Source organism: Crotalus tigris, unplaced genomic scaffold (genome assembly GCF_016545835.1).
Source record: "Crotalus tigris isolate CLP2741 ecotype Arizona unplaced genomic scaffold, ASM1654583v1 scf7180000019762.1414395, whole genome shotgun sequence".
Classification (NCBI taxonomy): domain Eukaryota; kingdom Metazoa; phylum Chordata; class Lepidosauria; order Squamata; family Viperidae; genus Crotalus; species Crotalus tigris.
The window spans coordinates 509,168-528,390 of NW_024097700.1; the positions used below are offsets into that span (position 1 = coordinate 509,168).

The following is a 19,223-nucleotide window of genomic DNA, read 5'->3' on the forward strand; positions in this document are numbered from 1 at the left end:
GTGGATCTGTACTACTGCTAAAGAAAACGTATTTGTTTTAAATCTCTCAATAGAAAAAGCAGCTTATAATATATGAGAACGTTGTCTTATTAAACATGAGTTTAGGATACTATTCCGAATAATGAAAGCTGTCATCTGCTGGTGAACAAAATTAAGCCAAATGAAAGTTTCTTTTTCCGTTTTGTTTTTTGCATATAATAGCAAAATATGGTCTCAGATTTGAAAAGGACCTCTAGTATATTTCTAGATTATATTCTTACTTGTAGAATACAAGTAATAATTCTTTTCTGAACAAAAAAACCTAATTGGAAAAAGCTGAGGCGGCTAAGCAAAAAAAGAAAAAAAAAAGAAGAATAGAAAATGTTTAGTAAGCAACAAAGTACATATTAAAATTTCACAACACATTTGCATATGATTTACTTGAAGAGTGAAAAGTAGAAACTTCTGGGACTCCCACTGACTGAAATACTGATTGAACATTGAAATAAAACTTCCTTGCATTTTCTTTTAATTCAGTTATTCTTTCTGGCCATCATTTTCTCAAATCAAATGTCCTGCTTTATTGCACTTCACACTAAGCAAAAAAAAAAAAAGAATTAAAAATAACTGCAATAATGAAAGAAAACTGCCTACATTCTAAATATTAGGCTATATTTATTCAATCTCTTTCAACTGAATGAATGTGAGAGTGCTTCTGATGAAAATGCAGAATGTTTCCCACAATGGATTATTACATAAAAGGAAAAGGTGTGAAATGCTAATATAGTTGAATCAAATAATAGCATCATGTAGAGAGCCACCTGTTCAGTGTTGAATTCCTTCTCAGAAAAAAATGAAGTTTTTTAAGGATTGTAATTATAAATGTTTAACCATCCTCTACAAGATGTAAACATTCATTTTTAGCATACCGAACATAAATTCTGAATTGTAAAAAAAATCATGAGGGCTGTGATGCAATTAATTATTTCTTTTAGGAGTTGATTTACATTGTAGCATCAAAGAGAAAATAATAAACTTCTTATTTATCTTATACTAGAGGTAGGAAATTCCTGGCCATCTTAAACTTTCAGTCTTGATCTTTACTCTTTCTCCACATCAAATCGTCTGCTCTATAGTATTTATTTTGCCTTTTGTACCTCTAATTTACAAACTAATAAAAAGAATCGGGCTAAAGTTAGAAAGAAAAAGTTGGAATGCAGTTGAAACTATGCTGCTAAAACTTTCACTGGTTCTTTGTTTAAGATACTTTTGAGATAATTTATCCTATCTGGAACCTTCACTTTGAGATTATTACATTTGTACGGAATGTTTTATTTTTGTGTTTTATAAATAAATCAGTGTTTCATTGGAAACTAAACAGATTGGAGTACAGAGTACCTTGAAATACTGGAGTACAGAATTTCAGGATGCTTTCAGAATGTGATAATGATTAGAAAAATGTTTCCTTGCTTACAAATCATATAATAGCCAGAAATAGAAGATTTCACCATGATGTCACCTCACATTTCTGGGACCTAAAAACTTGAATCTACAAATCATATGGGCAGAGTTAATGAAATATTTATAATTGTATTTATAGAGTCATCTTAGAAAAGTGTTTCTAAAATAGGCTGACATAATAGATAAAATAGCTTACATTGATCTGATCTATGTAATTGTTCGTTTCACACATACTTCCTGATTATTTTCCTGATTTTAAAACTTTAGTATAGTGATATCACATTAGTTTATTGGTAGACTTTGAAAAAATATGGACATATAAAGATATTCTAGATATTGATGGGAAATTAAAATCTAAACAAGAACTGGAAAATCAGGGAATTAATTTGTCTTGGTGGGCACATTTACAGATATAAAGTAGATATGAAAAAGATGTAAAAATGTATGGATTTTATAAGGATCAAACTGTGTTTGATAAGATTTTGTTAACCTCAGACGAGAAATTAATTAAGAAAATGTATAACTTTTTGTTAATTTTGGATATGGAAAGTGAACAAGTGAAAGAAACAATGACAAGATGGGCAAAAAATTTTGGCTATAATATAGAATTACAAAAATGGCAAATGTTATGGGAGAGAAACTACAAATTAACAATGTCAACTTCATACAAAGAAAATCTGTATAAAATGTTTTATAGATGGCACCTGCCGCCAGCGAGATTAGCAAAAATGTTTAAAAATATGTCAGATAAATGTTGGAAATGTAAGCATAACATAGGCACATATTATCACATTTGGTGGACATGTGGTAAGGCAAAGGCCTATTGGAGAAAGATACATATGTGGTTAGAAAAAATATTGGGTGAAGAAGTGGATTTTAAACCTGAACTTTTTTTACTAGGTATTATGCCTGAAAAGACTAATAAGCAGAAATTATATTTAATCTTACACATTACTACAGCAGCGAGAATAATTTTTGCACAATACTGGAAGAATGAAGGATTGCCATCAGAGGAAGAAATAATAATAATAATAATAATAATAATAATAATAATAATAATAATAATAATAATAATAGTTGGAAGGGACCTTGGAGGTCATCTAGTCCAACCCCCAGCTCAGGCAGGAAACCCTATACTATTTTGGACAAATGGCTGTCCAGTTTTTTCTTAAAAACCTCCAGTGTTTATAATCAGGAAAATATTGGAATGTGCAGAGATGGGCAGATTAACTATGAGGTAGAAAGATAAAGAAGATACAGACTACTATCAAATTTGGAATCTATTTTATTCTTGGCTAGAGGAAAGAATGAAGGATTAGGAATTGAACATGTATTAGCACAGCAAACTCCAGATAACTTGTTGATTGGAAAAATTAACATATGTTGAAAAAAAAAACCAATAAAATCTTTACACATTAGTTTAACTAGGGCTCAATTTGAGATTACTTGGTATCTTCAGAGTCTTGGCAGACTCTTGGCCTTAATTGAAATGTTCTGATAGTTTTAGCACTTAAAGCAGTTAGACCTATTTGGGCCTTATTGTGAAAGATATTAAAATCTAAAATTACATCTTGTAAGGAACTGCAATTTTAGAATTATTCTTATTTAGATGTGGTGGGGAAAGCACTTTTTTGAAAAAAAAAATAGTATGAAAAGGAGGTATCCTTAATCAACTATTAAGCAATGATACTTTAAAAACATTTTAAAAATTATTTACCCCATTTAATTGTATACTTGTATACATTGTATAATTATACCAATTTATACAATGTATACAATGATTTAATTGTATACATTTTATAATTGTATAGCTGCATATTTTATTACTACATTTATATTATTATGAAAAGTTTTAAAAAACATTTTTAAATGACAGAAATACTCTTGGGTAATATTTAAGGAATCTGGAACATAGAGAATATCCAGTGTTACAAAATAAGTGGTTTGAGGTTTAAAGAGATGCTAAGTACATTTCATATGCCCTAAAAATCAGCTTTGTGGGGTATGTTGCATTTAAAGAGGTTGAATAAGTTGGCCATTTTTCAAATGCTGAATATGTAGTAAATGTGCAGGAACATTAGTACAAATATTTGGGCCTGTCCAGAAGTAGTTTCCTATTAATCGGAGAAGGAGGCAGGCGGAATTAAGTTTAAGCACATTAATGAGTGTTTGGAATTTATCAGTTTAGGAAGAGATTGTTGCAATAAAGCTGATTTTATATTCTGAAAAGGATAGGTGTATATCAGATATTATAGGCTGACAAAATGAAATTTATCAGCTCTGTATTTGAACTAGCTCTGAGGCAAGATTGGACAAAAAGATTCTGTATTCTCTAGCTTTTATTCATTGCTTAAAAATTAAATTGTAATAATTTGTATAATGCTATAATATTGATAATGTAAAAAATAAGGAAAAATCTCAAAAATTTAAATTTCAAAATTTGAATTGTATTATTATGCTTTTGGTGGATTTATTTATTCACTAATTCGTTCATTCAGTCAGTCTTCAGTGATTTAAATGCCTTTTCCACACAAACCCCATGTTTTTTTTTTACTTTGCATTGTTTCATTTTTTAGGCATATGCTTGGTCAGTAAAATTTTAAGTCAAAATTAAAATATTCTTTTTTTAATATTTATAATAAAAATCATCTTGAAAAATAGCTCATGTTCTCTCTCCAGTGCCCAATTAATCTGCTGGTAATCTTGGAGAAAATATAATCCCTAATCTAAGAATTTGCTAGTTAATTTGTATCAAAATAAACTGGTTTTTTTTAATACCTCTTAAACTTTGAGGGACTCTGCAGAATTTGTATTCATGGAGAGCCAATGGTCCTTGTCTGTTCTCTTCCTGATGCTAGAGCAGTATTATGTGTATTATTAAGAATAAGTAAAACATTTTAAATAGTCAAGGAATAGATCAGAACTGAATAGTTTCAAACGAGTTGTGTGATAAATAAGAATACAATTTTGTCAGTGAAACAGATTACCATACAGTTGTTACCTACCTCACTCCCAGTTAAATTTCTCTATTATCTTATTTTCTCTTATAACTCTAACAGGCTAGGTCTGCCTATTGTTTATTTTTATGTTGTAAGATAGAAGCTAGTTTTGTTTTGTACTGAGCAATACTCCCATAATCCTCCAAAATCAATGCACTGCTTTTTTCCAAGCTTTCCTCCTTTTGACAAATCGATCAATCTAAACAAGGCCTTTCCATATGTCACATTAAAGGGGGCGGGGCCAGTTTTTGGGCACTCGGTCTCTAAAAGGTTCGCTATCACAGACCTATGTCATTTTAGTTAAGTTTCCCTTCTATAAATTAAATGTCCCTGCTCATGTGAAATTCAAACCTATCATTGGCATATCTGGTTTTATTTTTTAACTGCAAAAATGAAGATACGTAAAAGCCAAAAAGCCAGTCTTCTGGCTGAATAGACAGATTTCATTTTAGTGGAGATATTTTTATCTGTTCACACTCTGATTTTCTATGCCAGTCATTTAAAACCAATGTCACTGGGAATAAATAACAGCCAATTACATTAAACCCAACGTTTCATTTTGGTAAGAACTCTTCAAGTTGTAATTAAAATCACTGTTAATTTATCTAAACATATTGAAGACATTAAAACATAACCATTTATTTTAAGGACTGTCTCTTCCATTAGGTAAATGATGCTTTTGGTCATAAAGTGCATGTTTATAGAGATTTCAGTGCATTTTAGCTCTTTTTAAAAGGCTATGTTATTAAGTGATCAAAGAGGAGAAATTGCTGTTTTCCTTTCCTTGCTTTTTTTTAACTAAACAATAATAGTTTAACTTTTAAATATAATGCACTCTGCCTGACTACCTACAAGAAATTCCTATTGCTTTTGCTGAGACAATATTTCAAATGTGCACAGGGCTGCAGATTAAAATAAAGTTCACCAAAATAGTGCAGATTGCAACAATAATGACAGTACTTCATGGGGTAGCTTTTAAACAAGAACATTCAAGGAGGACTGAAAATGATAATATCTGTATTGTAACATCATAATACAAACTGTATCGTTTAGGTATTACATCACATCAGACACCACAATGTCCTTATAGCATGTGATTCTTAGCTATGACCCTTAACTATATTTGAGGGATTGAAAGTGGCCCTGGAGATGGCATCTGAGATGGTGAATGTTGTATTTTGAGAACTGCACAGACAAACCTTCATTGGTAGTTCACTACCTACCAACACAAAGCCAAGATACTTATGCTTGTGCATAACAATTTATTGGACTATTATAGCATACTCTACATGGGGTTGTCCCTGAAGATGACGAATGGGACTTCATCGAAACGTCGCCAAGACACTTCCAATTTTACATGGGAGAAAACCCGAATAACCAAAGACCTACAAACAAACACCCGTGAAAACCTTAGAATATATATGTATGTATGTATGTATGTATGTATATGTATAGGTAGGTAGGTAGGTAGGTAGGTAGGTAGGTCTTTGTTTGTTCGGGTTTTCTCCCGCGTAAAATTGGAAGTGTCTTGGCGACGTTTCGACGAAGTCCCATTCGTCATCTTCAGGCTGGTGTTTTCAGCTTCGTGCTCCTCGAAGCACGAAGCTGAAAACACCAGCCTGAAGATGACGAATGGGACTTCGTCGAAACGTCGTCAAGACACTTCCAATTTTACGCGGGAGAAAACCCGAACAACCAAAGACCTACATACAAACACCCGCGAAAACCTCAGAAAACATATATATGTATATATATATATACAAAACAGCATATAAGGTTAACATTGGAATATTAAAAATAATTTAGGATTAAACACTTTAAAATTATGAGATTATAACATTATAAAATTTGAAAGAAATAAAAAAAATCTAAGATGACCATTTAACATTGATTAATAAAGATAGAGGGAGGACCAACCAGCCTGAGAATTGCCTGGTCCTTTGTCTCCCCGCCTCCGCTGCAAGGCTGCAGAGCTAAATTTTGACCCTTTATGGAAGATTGGGACAGTGGGGTAGGGGTCTGCCTCACCTCTGGGGAAAGGATGTTCCATAATGTGGTGGCAGTGGCAGAAAAAGCTGTCTTCCTAGAGCCCTCCAGTTGAAATTTTTTGACTGATGGGATCTGCGGCATACCTTTCCTGCCTGATCGAACATGACAGACTCTTGTGATGGGATGAAGTTGCTTTCATAAGTAGCCTGGATCCATGCTTTATAGGGCTTTATAGAGCTATTATATGTTATAGCATAGAGTTGTGAAAACTGTTTCATCAGAAAGACTGGTCTTTTTAAATATGAATTTTAGTTGTGGAGAAAATTGCTGAGAATACTTTGGACTGCAAACAGGACACGTAATACTAGATAAGGTAAAATCAGACTGATCAATGGAGCACTGACAATGAAGCTAAAGCTTTAGTACTTTGAACATATAATAAAAAAGCAGGGATCATTTCCCACATGCTTGGAAAAATCAAAGGCAATCAAAACAAGATCAAAAGAAGACAAATGGGCTAGATGTAATCACTACACTGATGACACAAGCATGAGCTTAACACAAGCATGAGTTCAAAGAAGCAGTTACTGACAGACTATCCTTGCATAATACTGTTTGTCAAGTTCACAAACACTCAGAAGTGATTGAATAACAGTAAGATCCAATATGCAAAAGAGCTTACTCCAAACCCCTTGAGATCAGTGAGATTTATTCCCATGTAAGAGTGTTAGGATGAGTATCTGCATGAAATGTTGAACATAATGAGTCTTTGGGGTAGAATATTATCCTCAAGTGGATATCATTAGAAGCTTATGACCATAATATTAACTCTAAATAAAAATGAGACGAAAACCAAGGTACAAAATAGGAAAAAAAAATACAAAGCTAATTTTTCCTAATAAGATATTTTCTAGAGAGCTAATTTCCAAGTTCTCTTTTTCTTTTGATTGCTCCATATGGATTTGAAATTATTAGCATCTGATATATACAGAAATAATTTCTTTTCCAAAAAAATTGCTGTAATATTAATTATCTTCACAGAAACAACAGCTAAGTCAATTAAGACTGTATTTGCAAAGTTTCATTGAAGCCCAGTTCTAAACAGGTTAATTTGATAATTGTTTTTATAAACCAGGATATATGCTGTTTTATATATTGATTATGCTGTACACCGCCCAGAGCCCCTCCTTGAGGTTGATGAGCAATCTAGAAACAAAATATATGTTTGTTTGTGTGTGTATGTGTCATTTATGTAGGCTTATATAGTGCAAATAATGTATAATCTGGACAATTCTCTTTAGATTTATGCAAAAGTAGATGTGAATATCATTGTTCTGAAAGGTAAATTAGCTCATGAGTGCAATTGCAGAGGTAAAAACCTGACTAAATGTCCTTATCTACAGTTAAGGTGTATCTTTTTTCCTGATAAATATTCATAATGATTTCAGCTTTAATTAATTCAAATCCTATCTATCATGACTGAGATTGTCCAGCCAACATTTTGTGGATAATACTTATGTTTAAGACATTCCACTGGGAATGTATTTTAGACTGTTAGAGAATTGCATTCTGAATAAAACAGAGCCCGATATCTTGTATTTAAATTCTAATGTACACAGAGTGTTTAAAATTCAGAAGATTCGCTTTATCATTAAAGATGCCTCCCTTCGTTTTCAGGATTTCTCTTTAAAAACATGAGTACCTTAAAATTATGACATTGCTATTAGATGAATATAACAGATGAATATAAACAGTATTTTGATGAAGCAGTTGAGAAAGTTTTAAATGCACATGTTAAATTACCTGAGGAACATTATACTGTGTTATTTATTGATTGATTTATTTTATATATTACTTCTCATTTAAAACTTCTCAATGGTACTTTACAGTACGGTATGATATAGTAATGTACAATATTTGTTACTGGGTACTGTATATACTTGTGGATAAACTGACTCAAAATTTTTGTAAGTTTTTTTTTTTTACAATTGGCTTGTCTGAGGATGGTGGGTCAGGGCAATTCCATAGAGCATGTCTACATTGCTTTGCATGCATGTCTTTATTTTTTTTCACTCCTGATGAACTAGTGTTTGCTGTGTGTGTGTGTGTGTGTGTGTGTGTGAGAGAGAGAGAGAGAGAGAGAGGTATGTATGTATGTATAAAATCTTTCTAATTTGTGTTTATGAGAGGCTTGTAGAAAAATTCCAAAACGGTGCTGTTTGAAAGAACTAAGTGAGCTCAGTTAATCAGTGATGAATAAGAGAGGATCAGAAATGAAATAAAGTCAGCCTTAATCTGCTTGCACTGCTCTGGTTTTAGTCAGTTATACTTATATTTGGGTAAACCTCTTTGCCCAAGTTCCTATCATGTTCCTTTCCCCAGTTCCTGCCCCACCTAGCAGTTCAAAAGCATGCAAATGTAAGTAGATTAATAGGTATCACTTCAGTGGGAAGGTAACAGTGTTCCTTGCACCTTTGGCATATAGCAGTGATAGCGAACCTATGTCACGCGTGCCAGAGGTGGCACTCAGAGCCTTCTCTGTGGGCACACCTGCCACCACCAACTCGTGCAGGTCCATTAGGCCACCGCTGGTGCCCGGAGCGGCAGCCTCACTCAGCACAAAGGAGGCAAAGCAGCTGGCTAGCAAACTTGAGTAGAGATGGTAGAGCACGCCCCCATGCGCTCGCTGGCCTCTGTGTGCAGGGGCTGATGGTGTCAGGCAGCAGCCGCCCCTCCCTTGCCTTGCCCCACAACAATGGCACCTGTGCCGTACCCCCTGCCTCACCCTACAGAATGAGCCTCCTGCCCACCACCCCACCCACTAGAGACCCCCTGGATCTCCCCCAATCCTGCCCAGCCCCCACAGGCATCCCCCCATGAGCAACATCAAGGTGGCCGCACCCACCCCAGCCATGCTCACTCAATATGCTGTGACCACTGCAGCCATGCCCACCCAGTGGGCCACCCCTACCCCCCGAGGGCACCACAATGCTGATGTGGCCCTGGCACTTCGTGATAAATAAGTGGGTTTTGGGTTGCGGTTTGGGCACTCGGTCTCTAAAAGGTTCGCCATCACTGGCATATAGCCAGGCCAGATGATCGTGGAAAATATCCTTGGACAACGCTGGCTCCCTTGGCCAAGAAATGGAGATGAGCACCACACCCTGGACAGGGAAACTTTTATCTTTACTTTTACTCATATTTACAACCTGCATTACCTTCTAATCATGTTTTGGGTGTTATTTAAAAGATACTTCATTATCTGATTGTAAAAAGGGTTGTCCAGGAACTAACATCTCCTGTTTAATTCCAAGCCACTAAGATGTATTTTTTCATTCAAAAGAAAGGTATTCAACTCCTCCTGGCAGTTTCTCTGCTCAAAAGATATCCATCTCTATTCACAAAAGCATTTTTAATTGAAAAACAGCTGGAGGGAAAGAGTTAAGATATTCCCCCAAAGCGGTCAACTACTATAAACGGAATCCTCTGCAGCAGCATTTGGTGAGAAAGGAAGGAGTCAGAATAAAACAATGTGCACAATACAAATAAATTACATTTCCCTCAGTTAGGACGAGGCATTTACAGATTGTTTTTTTCTAAATGAATTAATATCCAGTAGTATTTGAAATGGGAGGTTTGTGAAAACTTGCAGCAAATCCAACAGAAAAACAGAACAAAAATCACATTGGTTTTATTATGAATATACAACTGTTTGTATAGCTTCTCTATATTTGCAAAACGTTTCATATTAAATTAACATAGTAACTCAGGGTTCTATATTTAAATGTATTTCTCACACCATTTGATTTTTACTGACAAGAACAATAAAATGTAATGGTCCAACAAGTGCCTTTCTGAGTTAGATTACAGCTTCAGTTTGGATATACGATACTAAATACAACATAATAATTAGGAAAACATTTTAAAGATTATGATGATGATGAATATTATTATTATATGTTAATACTTCCATAAAGCCAAATGGCTCAGGTTTACTTCTCTCCAATAGTCTTAAAAACAACAAAAAGCTGACATGATGAATTGCAGAAAAAGTTGTTATTTGATCTTCAAACCTATATCTAATAACTCATAAGTTATTAACATTTCAGTTTGAAAATGTGACTGAAGAAAACTTAGTTTCTTGCTTCTTCATCTAATTATAGCTCTGTAAGGTATAAACAAACTAAGCTTAAGTTTAATTTAAACCCATTTATCAAATGAAACTTTTCATGTTATGTTCAGAAAGCATGATTCTAATCTTTTTCTCTATTATATTTTTGAAAATGCTCCAATACCCCTTGTCACGGATTTAGTAGCAGATGCTTGTGGAAAGGAACCTATTCCAAAAAATATTCAGCACTGAGGGGAAGGATAAAGGGAGAATGTTTTTGTTCTACACAGAAAAGAAATATGTAGTATTAAGTGCTCTGTTAATGTATAAAACTAATTTTTAGGTAGATGTATGGGTGCTAAAGGATAATCTTACTTTTATACAAACAATTAGTCCATGTTAGATTTCTATTTGCTGCATTTTTTTTAGATTACAATTGTATCCTATGCTGCAGTATGTGATAATTATATTGTATATGCACAGAGATGTAAATTGTCTGAATTATCTGAGAGTAAGCCCTAATTAACTCAATGAGAATTACTTCTGAAAAAAGATATATAATTGTATTGTTAATGACTTTCTGTATTGTTTGACCACATCTAAAACTGACTCTAGTATACTCCTTAAGAATTTGTCTGAAAATCCAGCATATATGCCCCATGTTGATATTCAGTAAATTACTGTAGGTGGAGAAATTAGAAGTGATCGTGCACATTTGAAGCATTTATATTTGCTCTTTTCAGAAACATGGATGAATCCATTAATTTGCAGAAGCAGGGACAGTAGACTTCTCTTTATGACATGCATTAATAAACATCTGCAATGGTTAAATACTAACTTTTAAGCATTTAATATGAATACATACAGTAGGCAGCTTGTGTGCAAAAAAGAGAAAAAAATTCCCTTCCTTCAAATCTTAGAAATATTATTTTGTTTCCCAGTTTGAAGGCTGCAAGAAGGCCTTTTCTAGACTAGAAAATCTGAAGATTCATTTAAGGAGCCACACTGGAGAAAAACCTTACCTTTGCCAGCATCAAGGCTGTCATAAAGCATTCAGTAATTCCAGCGACCGAGCCAAGCACCAGAGGACGCACCTGGACACTGTAAGGGAAGAATGTGATTTTAGATAATATTTTGCTATCCTGACTGATGTCTTGCAGACTTATTGTTTATTAAGTGCATATAGAATGGGGACTTACAATGGAACCACTGTAGAAGGATTGTTTGCACATGTTATTCAGGTTGTTTTGAAATTCAGTTCTTGTTATAAGAAAAGAGATCATTGTGACAGAACTTTCTTTTTATAAGTCTAAGAGGCTCAGGCTGCCTACTATATACAACATTTTTATACTGTAAGTTGCAGATTAGTTTTGTTGTGATATAGGGCAATGTTCTCCAGTTCGCTCACCCATTTCTCTTTCACAAATCCATCAGCCTATAAACAAAGCTTTCCATATATCACATTAAGGTAGCCTTTCTCAACCTTCCCCCCCCCCCTTGAGGAACCCTTGAAATAATTTTCAGGTCACAAGAAATGTCTGCATAAAATATTATTTCTGCAGCTCATGATACATTAAACATAAAAAAGGTTTTTTCAAAATCTCTTACAGAACCCCTCACAATTTCTCACAGAAGTCTTGAGTACATGGAACCCCAGGTGAAAAAGACTGCATTAGGATATCCAGATACTCACTCCTAAAAGTTCATGGCTGCTTCAAAGCCCCACATAGGACATGTTTTGATTGCCTAAAGAGATATGCAGAAAACTTAAAGAGGAGTAGATCTGAATGAAGAAACAGAGGCTATAGTATATTACTGCATAGTTATTAAATAAATAAATGTGATATAGTGTTTTCTCTCATACATACCATGCCAGAGGTGGTGCAAAATTGAGACTGAAGACCACGGGTCCTAATATAATAATAAACCCTTTATTATCAAAGTATAACATGTATACAGTTAAATTGGCTGAGCCTCCCTCTGTGCCCCCCCCTCACCACAAACTCACAGTGACTACAACCCCCCAACTTACTTTATTATAGAAAATAATAATGCTCTTATGTTTAGGGGAAAGATAGATGGAAAATATAGATGGGCATTTACAGGCATGTAGTTCATAAAACAACAGAAGCACCCTTCTGAACCCAACTCCTTGAAACATTGAGCGCTGTGTCCTGTAGGTAGCCTGATGCTGTCACAAGGATACTCCCAATGACATTTGAACGTAAATGTGCATGCGCAGAAAGCTGTTCTGTTGAGATTATTCCTGAAGCAAAATGGAAATAGTCCTGAACAAGGGATCTTCCTTTAAGCATACACATTTATTTATTTGTTTGTTTGTATTATTTTTACAAACAACCCAAGGTGGTGAACATACTCAACATATCTTTCTCTATTTTTCCCACAACAACAACCCTGTGAGATGAGCTGGGCTGTGAGAGATTGACTGGTCCAAAGACATCCAGCTGGCTTTCATGGCTAAGGCAGGACTTGAACTCACAGTCTCCCACTTTCTAGGCTGGCACCTTAAATGCTAGACCAAACTGGCTCAAATGATGCAAGTGTAGAGAACCTTTATTAGGTCACAACACATCAACACTTCAAAAGCAGCTCTTGGAATGATTTCATACAGCTGTCATATATACTCAAAACATTTGGGAATTTCTATAATACAAGAGTATATAGGGAAACAATGAGAGTTTTTATATGTATGCTAGATTTTGAAATCCCCAAAATTATTTCAGATGCACCAAATAATTATAGCATAGCCCCCTTTTGGTTCAATCTTATTATTTGAGATGTATATTTCATGCCAAAACGTATCTGAGTATGTTGCTTCATGCTGTATCTATGAGATATACAGCTGGGAGCACATTTGCATTAGTGTTGAAATTTTCATTTGGGAACCATAACATTGGCTATTTGAATGGACCAGATTAGAGCTGGCTGTGATTTTGCTAGTGCTGCTTTTTTTTTTTTTTTTTGCAAAAGCTAAATAAATATATCTTTGTGAAAGTAATACTAGAAAGTTGCAGTAAAAAAGAAAAGGTTGAAGATATGTTTAGCTGGGCTTTGATTTAGCCTTCTGTTTTTTTTAGGCTTTAGCTGGGCTTTTTGATTTTCCTTTCAGGAAAAATAGATATGCCATCAATTGCAATTACAGGAAGAAAATGTATTCTATATATTAGGTTATGAGGCATATATGCGCTGTGAGTACATACATCGGACCTAAAAAATCAACAGGCAGTGTCTGGTCCACAGGGAAAAAGCCCTGAACAACATCGTAAACCAAGGATACAGGGAATGTTACCCATGAAGACAATTGGGACGATAGAAACAACTCTTAGAAAATAAACCTTAAAATGGAGTTTCTTAAAAAACAAATAAGAAATGTTGACTTTTTCGTTCCCCCCCCCCCCCAAAGACATTGTTCATAGCCATGATGTTTTAATTAGTGCATGGATATTTCAAAAAAAGTTTTTATACTTTCTGGAAAATTGTTATATGACTTTTAATATATTTAAGCTTTAGCATGTAGCATTTGTGCTTCTTTTCTTTCTCTCCTGCCATATCCCAGACTAACCTTTCCCCTTCATTTTCTCTTTCTGAAGCAGGTTTCCTCTGTATCTCTATGTCTGGGACTTTACTACAACTTCTTTACCTCAACTTCTAAAGAAATATATTTTCTGACTAAACTAAAGTTTTATATGAGGGATGCATAATTGTAAGTACAAGTAGAGATGGCAGAGAATTTATTTGATCAATATGTAAAATGCATGTCCACAGGGTATGGTTATAAAAGCTATAATGATGGATGCCACAGTGCAATTGAAACTCTACCTGGCTTTTATATGCATTGGACACGACTCCCATAAAACAGGTCAAATTTCAGTCACATTGTTGGCGGTTGCCAATGAGATAACCATTCTGACAACCACTTTTTTGATCAGAACTAAAGACCCTGCTGAATGTAAAATAAGTCCTCTGCCTTTTTTCCACTGATGGCATATTTATTCCACTGGTACATGGTCCTATAGAAGGTTTATCCTTACTCAACCATATTGAACTTTGTTTATATATATAAATTCTACATAATAACCCAGCTCAAAATTTTTACTCATCCATTTCCCCAAAATGCAAGCATGATTATATGAGCCATAGTAGTATAGTGGTTAGAATGCAGTATTGCAGGCTGACCAGCTAAAGGCTGACTCAGCCTTCCATCCTTCCGAAGTCGGTAAAATGAGAACCCAAATTATTGGGGGCAATATGTTGACTCTGTAACCTGCTTAGAGAGGTCTGTAAAGCACTATGAAGTGATATGTAAGTGCTATTGCTATTGCTTAGAAGTTAAGCACTTTCAATAATCCCATATTCTGTAGGCTTCCTGGAAATCATCAGGAATAAAACCCTTGGACTTGGAGCTGTAGCTATGAAATCTTTCATGGGATTTGGAACATTTTTCAATTGGTGCAGAATTTAGCTGCACATATAGCTAGACAATCCATTTTTGGAGACTCTTGTCCCAAGAGATGAATCAGCATGTGTAATGTTAGGACTGTGGGTTTTCCATAGTGAAGGAATATGTGAATAAAAGTTTTGAATTGAGCTTTCATTGAGGGAAAAAAGTATTTGATCCCTGCTGATTTTGTACTTTTGCCCACTGACAGAGAAATGATCAGTCTATAATTTTAATGGTAGGTTTATTTTAACAGTGAGAGACAGAATAACAAAAAAAACAACAACAGAAAAACACATTTCAAAAAAGTTATAAATTGATTTGCATTTTAATGAGTGAAATAAGTATTTGATCCCCTACCAATTAGCAAGATTTCTGGCTCCCAGATGTCTTTTATACAGGTAATGAGCTGAGATTAGGAGCACTCTTTTAAAGTATAAAAGACATTTATCCACAGAGGCAATCAATCAATCAGATTCCAAACTCTCCACCATGGCCAAGACCAAAAAGCTGTCCAAGGATATTAGGGACAAGATTGTAGACCTATGCAAGGCTGGAATGGACTACAAGACTATCGCCAAGCAGCTTGGTGAGAAGGCGACAACAGTTGGTGCGATTATTTGCAAATGGAAGAAACGCAAAATAACTGTCAATCTCCCTTTGTCTGGGGCTCCATGCAAGATCTCACCTTGTGGAGTTTCAGTGATCATGAGAATAGTGAGGAATCAGCCCAGAATTACATGGGAGGATCTTGTCAATGATCTCAAGCAGCTGGGACTATAGTTACTAAGAAAATAATTGGTAATACACTACGCCTTGAAGGTAATACACTACTCCTTGCAGTACCCGCAAGGTCCCCCTGCTCAGGAAAGCACATGTACAGGCCCATCTGAAGTTTGCCAATGAATATCTGAGTGATTCAGAGGAGAACTGGGTGAAAGTCTTGTGGTCAGATGAGACCAAAATTGAGCTCTTTCGCATCAACTAAACTAGCCGTGTTAGAAGGAGAAATGCTGCCTGTGACCCCAAGAACACCATCCCCACCATCAAACATGGAGGTGGAAACATTATGCTTTGGGAGTGTTTTTCTGCTAAGGGGACAGGACAACTTCATAGCATCAAAGAGATGATGGATGGGGCCATGTACCATCAAATCTTGAGTGAGAAATTCCTTCCCTCAGCCAGGGCATTGAAAATGGGTCGTGGATGGGTATTTCAGCATGACAATGACCCAAAACACACAGCCAAGGCAACAAAGGAGTGGCTCAAGAAGAAGCACAGTAAGGTCCTGTAGTGGCCTAGCCAGTCTCCAGGCCTTAATACCATAGAAAATCTGTAGAGGGAGCTGAAGGTTCAAGCGGCCAATGTCAGCCTCAAAACCTTAATGACTTGGGGATGATCTGCAAAGAGGAGTGGGACAAAATCCCTCCTGAGATATGTGCAAACCTGGTGGCCAACTATAAGAAACATCTGACCTCTCTGATTGCCAACAAGGGTTTTGCCACCTAGTACTAAGTCATGTTTTGTGAAGGGGTCAAATACTTATTTCACTCATTAAAATGCAAATCAATTTATAACTTTTTTTGAAATGCGTTTTTCTGGATATTTTTGTTATTCTGTCTCTCACTGTTAAAATATAACATTAGAAATATAACATATAAAATTAAAAATGTTCATTCTCTTTCATTCTAGCTATCTTTTTCTGTGCCAGAATCTTCATGGTCTTTCTTTTTCTGGTTTTATGAATGATATTTGCAATATTTCCATTTCAAAACGTACAACCTTGTAACTTGTTATTTCTTTTCATTTTTTAGAAACCTTATGCTTGTCAGATTCCTGGCTGCACCAAACGATACACAGATCCAAGTTCTCTAAGAAAACATGTAAAGGCCCATTCTTCTAAAGATTTGCAGGCCAGAAAAAAGGTAATCTTCATAGATTTCTCTGCCAAGTGAATCATGTGCAGCTCTAAAAGTCATATGAAAAGCACCTGTAATAACATAGCCATCAACAGAAACAGTTTTCGTTTGCACACTGATAATGATGAATAGAGAACTTATATTCTAGCAGAATAGTTTCTAGCCTGCATGCGTTAGTATGTTGCAAGTGGCAAACTTTTGCATCATTTTACAATTAAAACTCCCCAAAATCTGCCATTGTCCATTTACAACTTTTCCTACTATATGTGTATATGTGTGTGTCTATATATATAAATACCTTGTATACTATTTTCTCAAATACATACATTCTTGTATGTATAATTTTTGTACTCATCTGTCCTAAAGATATACATTTTATATAATTTTTGAATATTTGAAGAGACATTGGCAGACTCCATGAATTCAGCAATTGTTTTTGCCACATCAGATTCCATCATACCATTTCATTTCAAAAGAAATCCGCAACAAATCTCTTCAACATTGGCTTCCAATTCTTTCGCATGACTATAAAACAATGCATCCCTTATGTCTAAAAAGTTATTTATTATTGCTTTAGACATGTGGTTCTGCTCTATATATTGCATATTGTTTTCCCTACAGTCTCATGTTAGTTTTTTTTTTACTATTCTGTAGCCTCTCAGTCCATCAAAGAATGAAATGGGATGGGATAGAAGACTCAGTTTAGCTTAAATTATTTATGATAATGTGACTTCATTCTTGTTTTGCTTTTGCGTTCTTTTAATCTTTTAGCTGACATTCAGAATATATTTGCTGAACAAAAAGAAAAGAGGATTCATGTTAGTGATCAAAAGAGCGTGAAAATATTTTGGAAGCTATAATGTGTAATATTAATGTTACAGTATACTTAACGAAGTCTTAAAAATGACATTTACTTCATGCTTCATTCTTTGAAATATTTTCTTGTATAATAAAAAAAATGCAAGGAATAATGAAAGTCAGAATAAAAGTTATTTATGTCTTCAATTAAAGAACAAAATTGACTTAATGAAAAAAGTTTTTTTTTTTTTACAAAAATGGGAATTCATCAAAAAATAACCATAAAAATTCCAAGGTGATAAAAAGCTCAAAGAAGTAATAGATCCAGCCCTAGGGAACCATTCAGCTGAACAGAATGAGATCCTTTGCTGTTACACCCAGTTAGTCATGGATTTGTTTAATATAGCCTGCTTGACTGCCTCTAATCCGCTTTCTTAACCTTCCCTTTGCCCATAAAATGACATTATTTTCTCTCTTAAGATATAACTTGTCCTTCAAAATGCCATGAACATATTAGAAATTCAAGGATATATGCCAAAACCCATGTTCTTACTTCACGAAATCTTGGCAAGACCTTAATGATAAAACATGGCTATAGATTCCAGTGCAGCTGATTTTCAGTAATTGTGTCAGCATGTGGTTACGCTGATATTGCCAGTATCCTAGTGAATCATTATAGCATTTTGCTTTTCCTTCTGGGAATTCAGTTGAGCCTTTAGTAGAAATGTAGAATGAACACCACATACCATGCATAGTTAGCACTAGTACAATGAATGCATACCATATCCAAGGAGATTATAGGAAAGCTAGTGAACTTTGTTTTTGCAGGTAATGTGTCTTCCCTATGGATGCATCTAACAGCCTTTTCAGTAGGGTTAATCATTTACTCCAGTTTTATAATTAGATGCTATGAGAAAAAATAAATGATGTAAATAGGATGCAAGCTTATTTGAAGGATTGCCAGCAATTGATTTTTCCTTGGTCAGCATCGTGTCTATGTCTGTTGGTCTGGTTAAAAGCATCAGCATTGCATTCTCTTTTGTAGTGTATTGTGATCTTGCACTAATGGGGGGCAGCTTGTGGCATGCACTGCAAATGCCTATATTCTTCATCTCAGGCGAACCTGATTCTAATGGATCTTGTACAAGATAACCCGCAACCTGAATCCAGGTCTGTAGAAGATAAAAATTTGCCCTCCAACAGTGGCACTATTATTATAGTCAATGTTTAGATTCATATATTTCCTAAAGGAGTATAAGGTGATTTGTTTGTATGTGGATCTTCCTTTATTTTATTGCCTGAACAACTGCATGAGACAGATTGAGCGGAGAGAGAATGACTGGCCTAAAGCTTTCATGATTAAGGGTGGGAGAAGAATTGAGTCTCCCAGTTCTACACTGCCTGGATGGATGAAAGTGAAGCTAGGGAAATTGTTTTGCAAAGAACTTGAAAGGTTTGAGGAAGATAGCATTTTATAATTACCTGAAGGAGTGACATACAGAATGAAG

At 34.9% G+C, this 19,223-nt stretch overlaps 1 protein-coding gene across 14 annotated transcripts in view; it reads left to right on the forward strand.

The window, feature by feature from the left end:
• GLIS3 (GLIS family zinc finger 3) overlaps positions 1–19,223 on the forward strand; it is a 138,013-nt gene that overhangs the window by 79,479 nt on the left and 39,311 nt on the right. For 13 of the 14 annotated variants that reach the window (XM_039364461.1, XM_039364453.1, XM_039364459.1 and 10 more), the window contains 2 exons: positions 11,481–11,642; positions 16,813–16,923. In XM_039364461.1, the coding sequence (XP_039220395.1) occupies positions 11,481–11,642; positions 16,813–16,923 (273 nt within the window). The remainder of the gene's footprint in view (positions 1–11,480; positions 11,643–16,812; positions 16,924–19,223) is intronic. The other variant, XM_039364466.1, reaches the window with a different exon arrangement.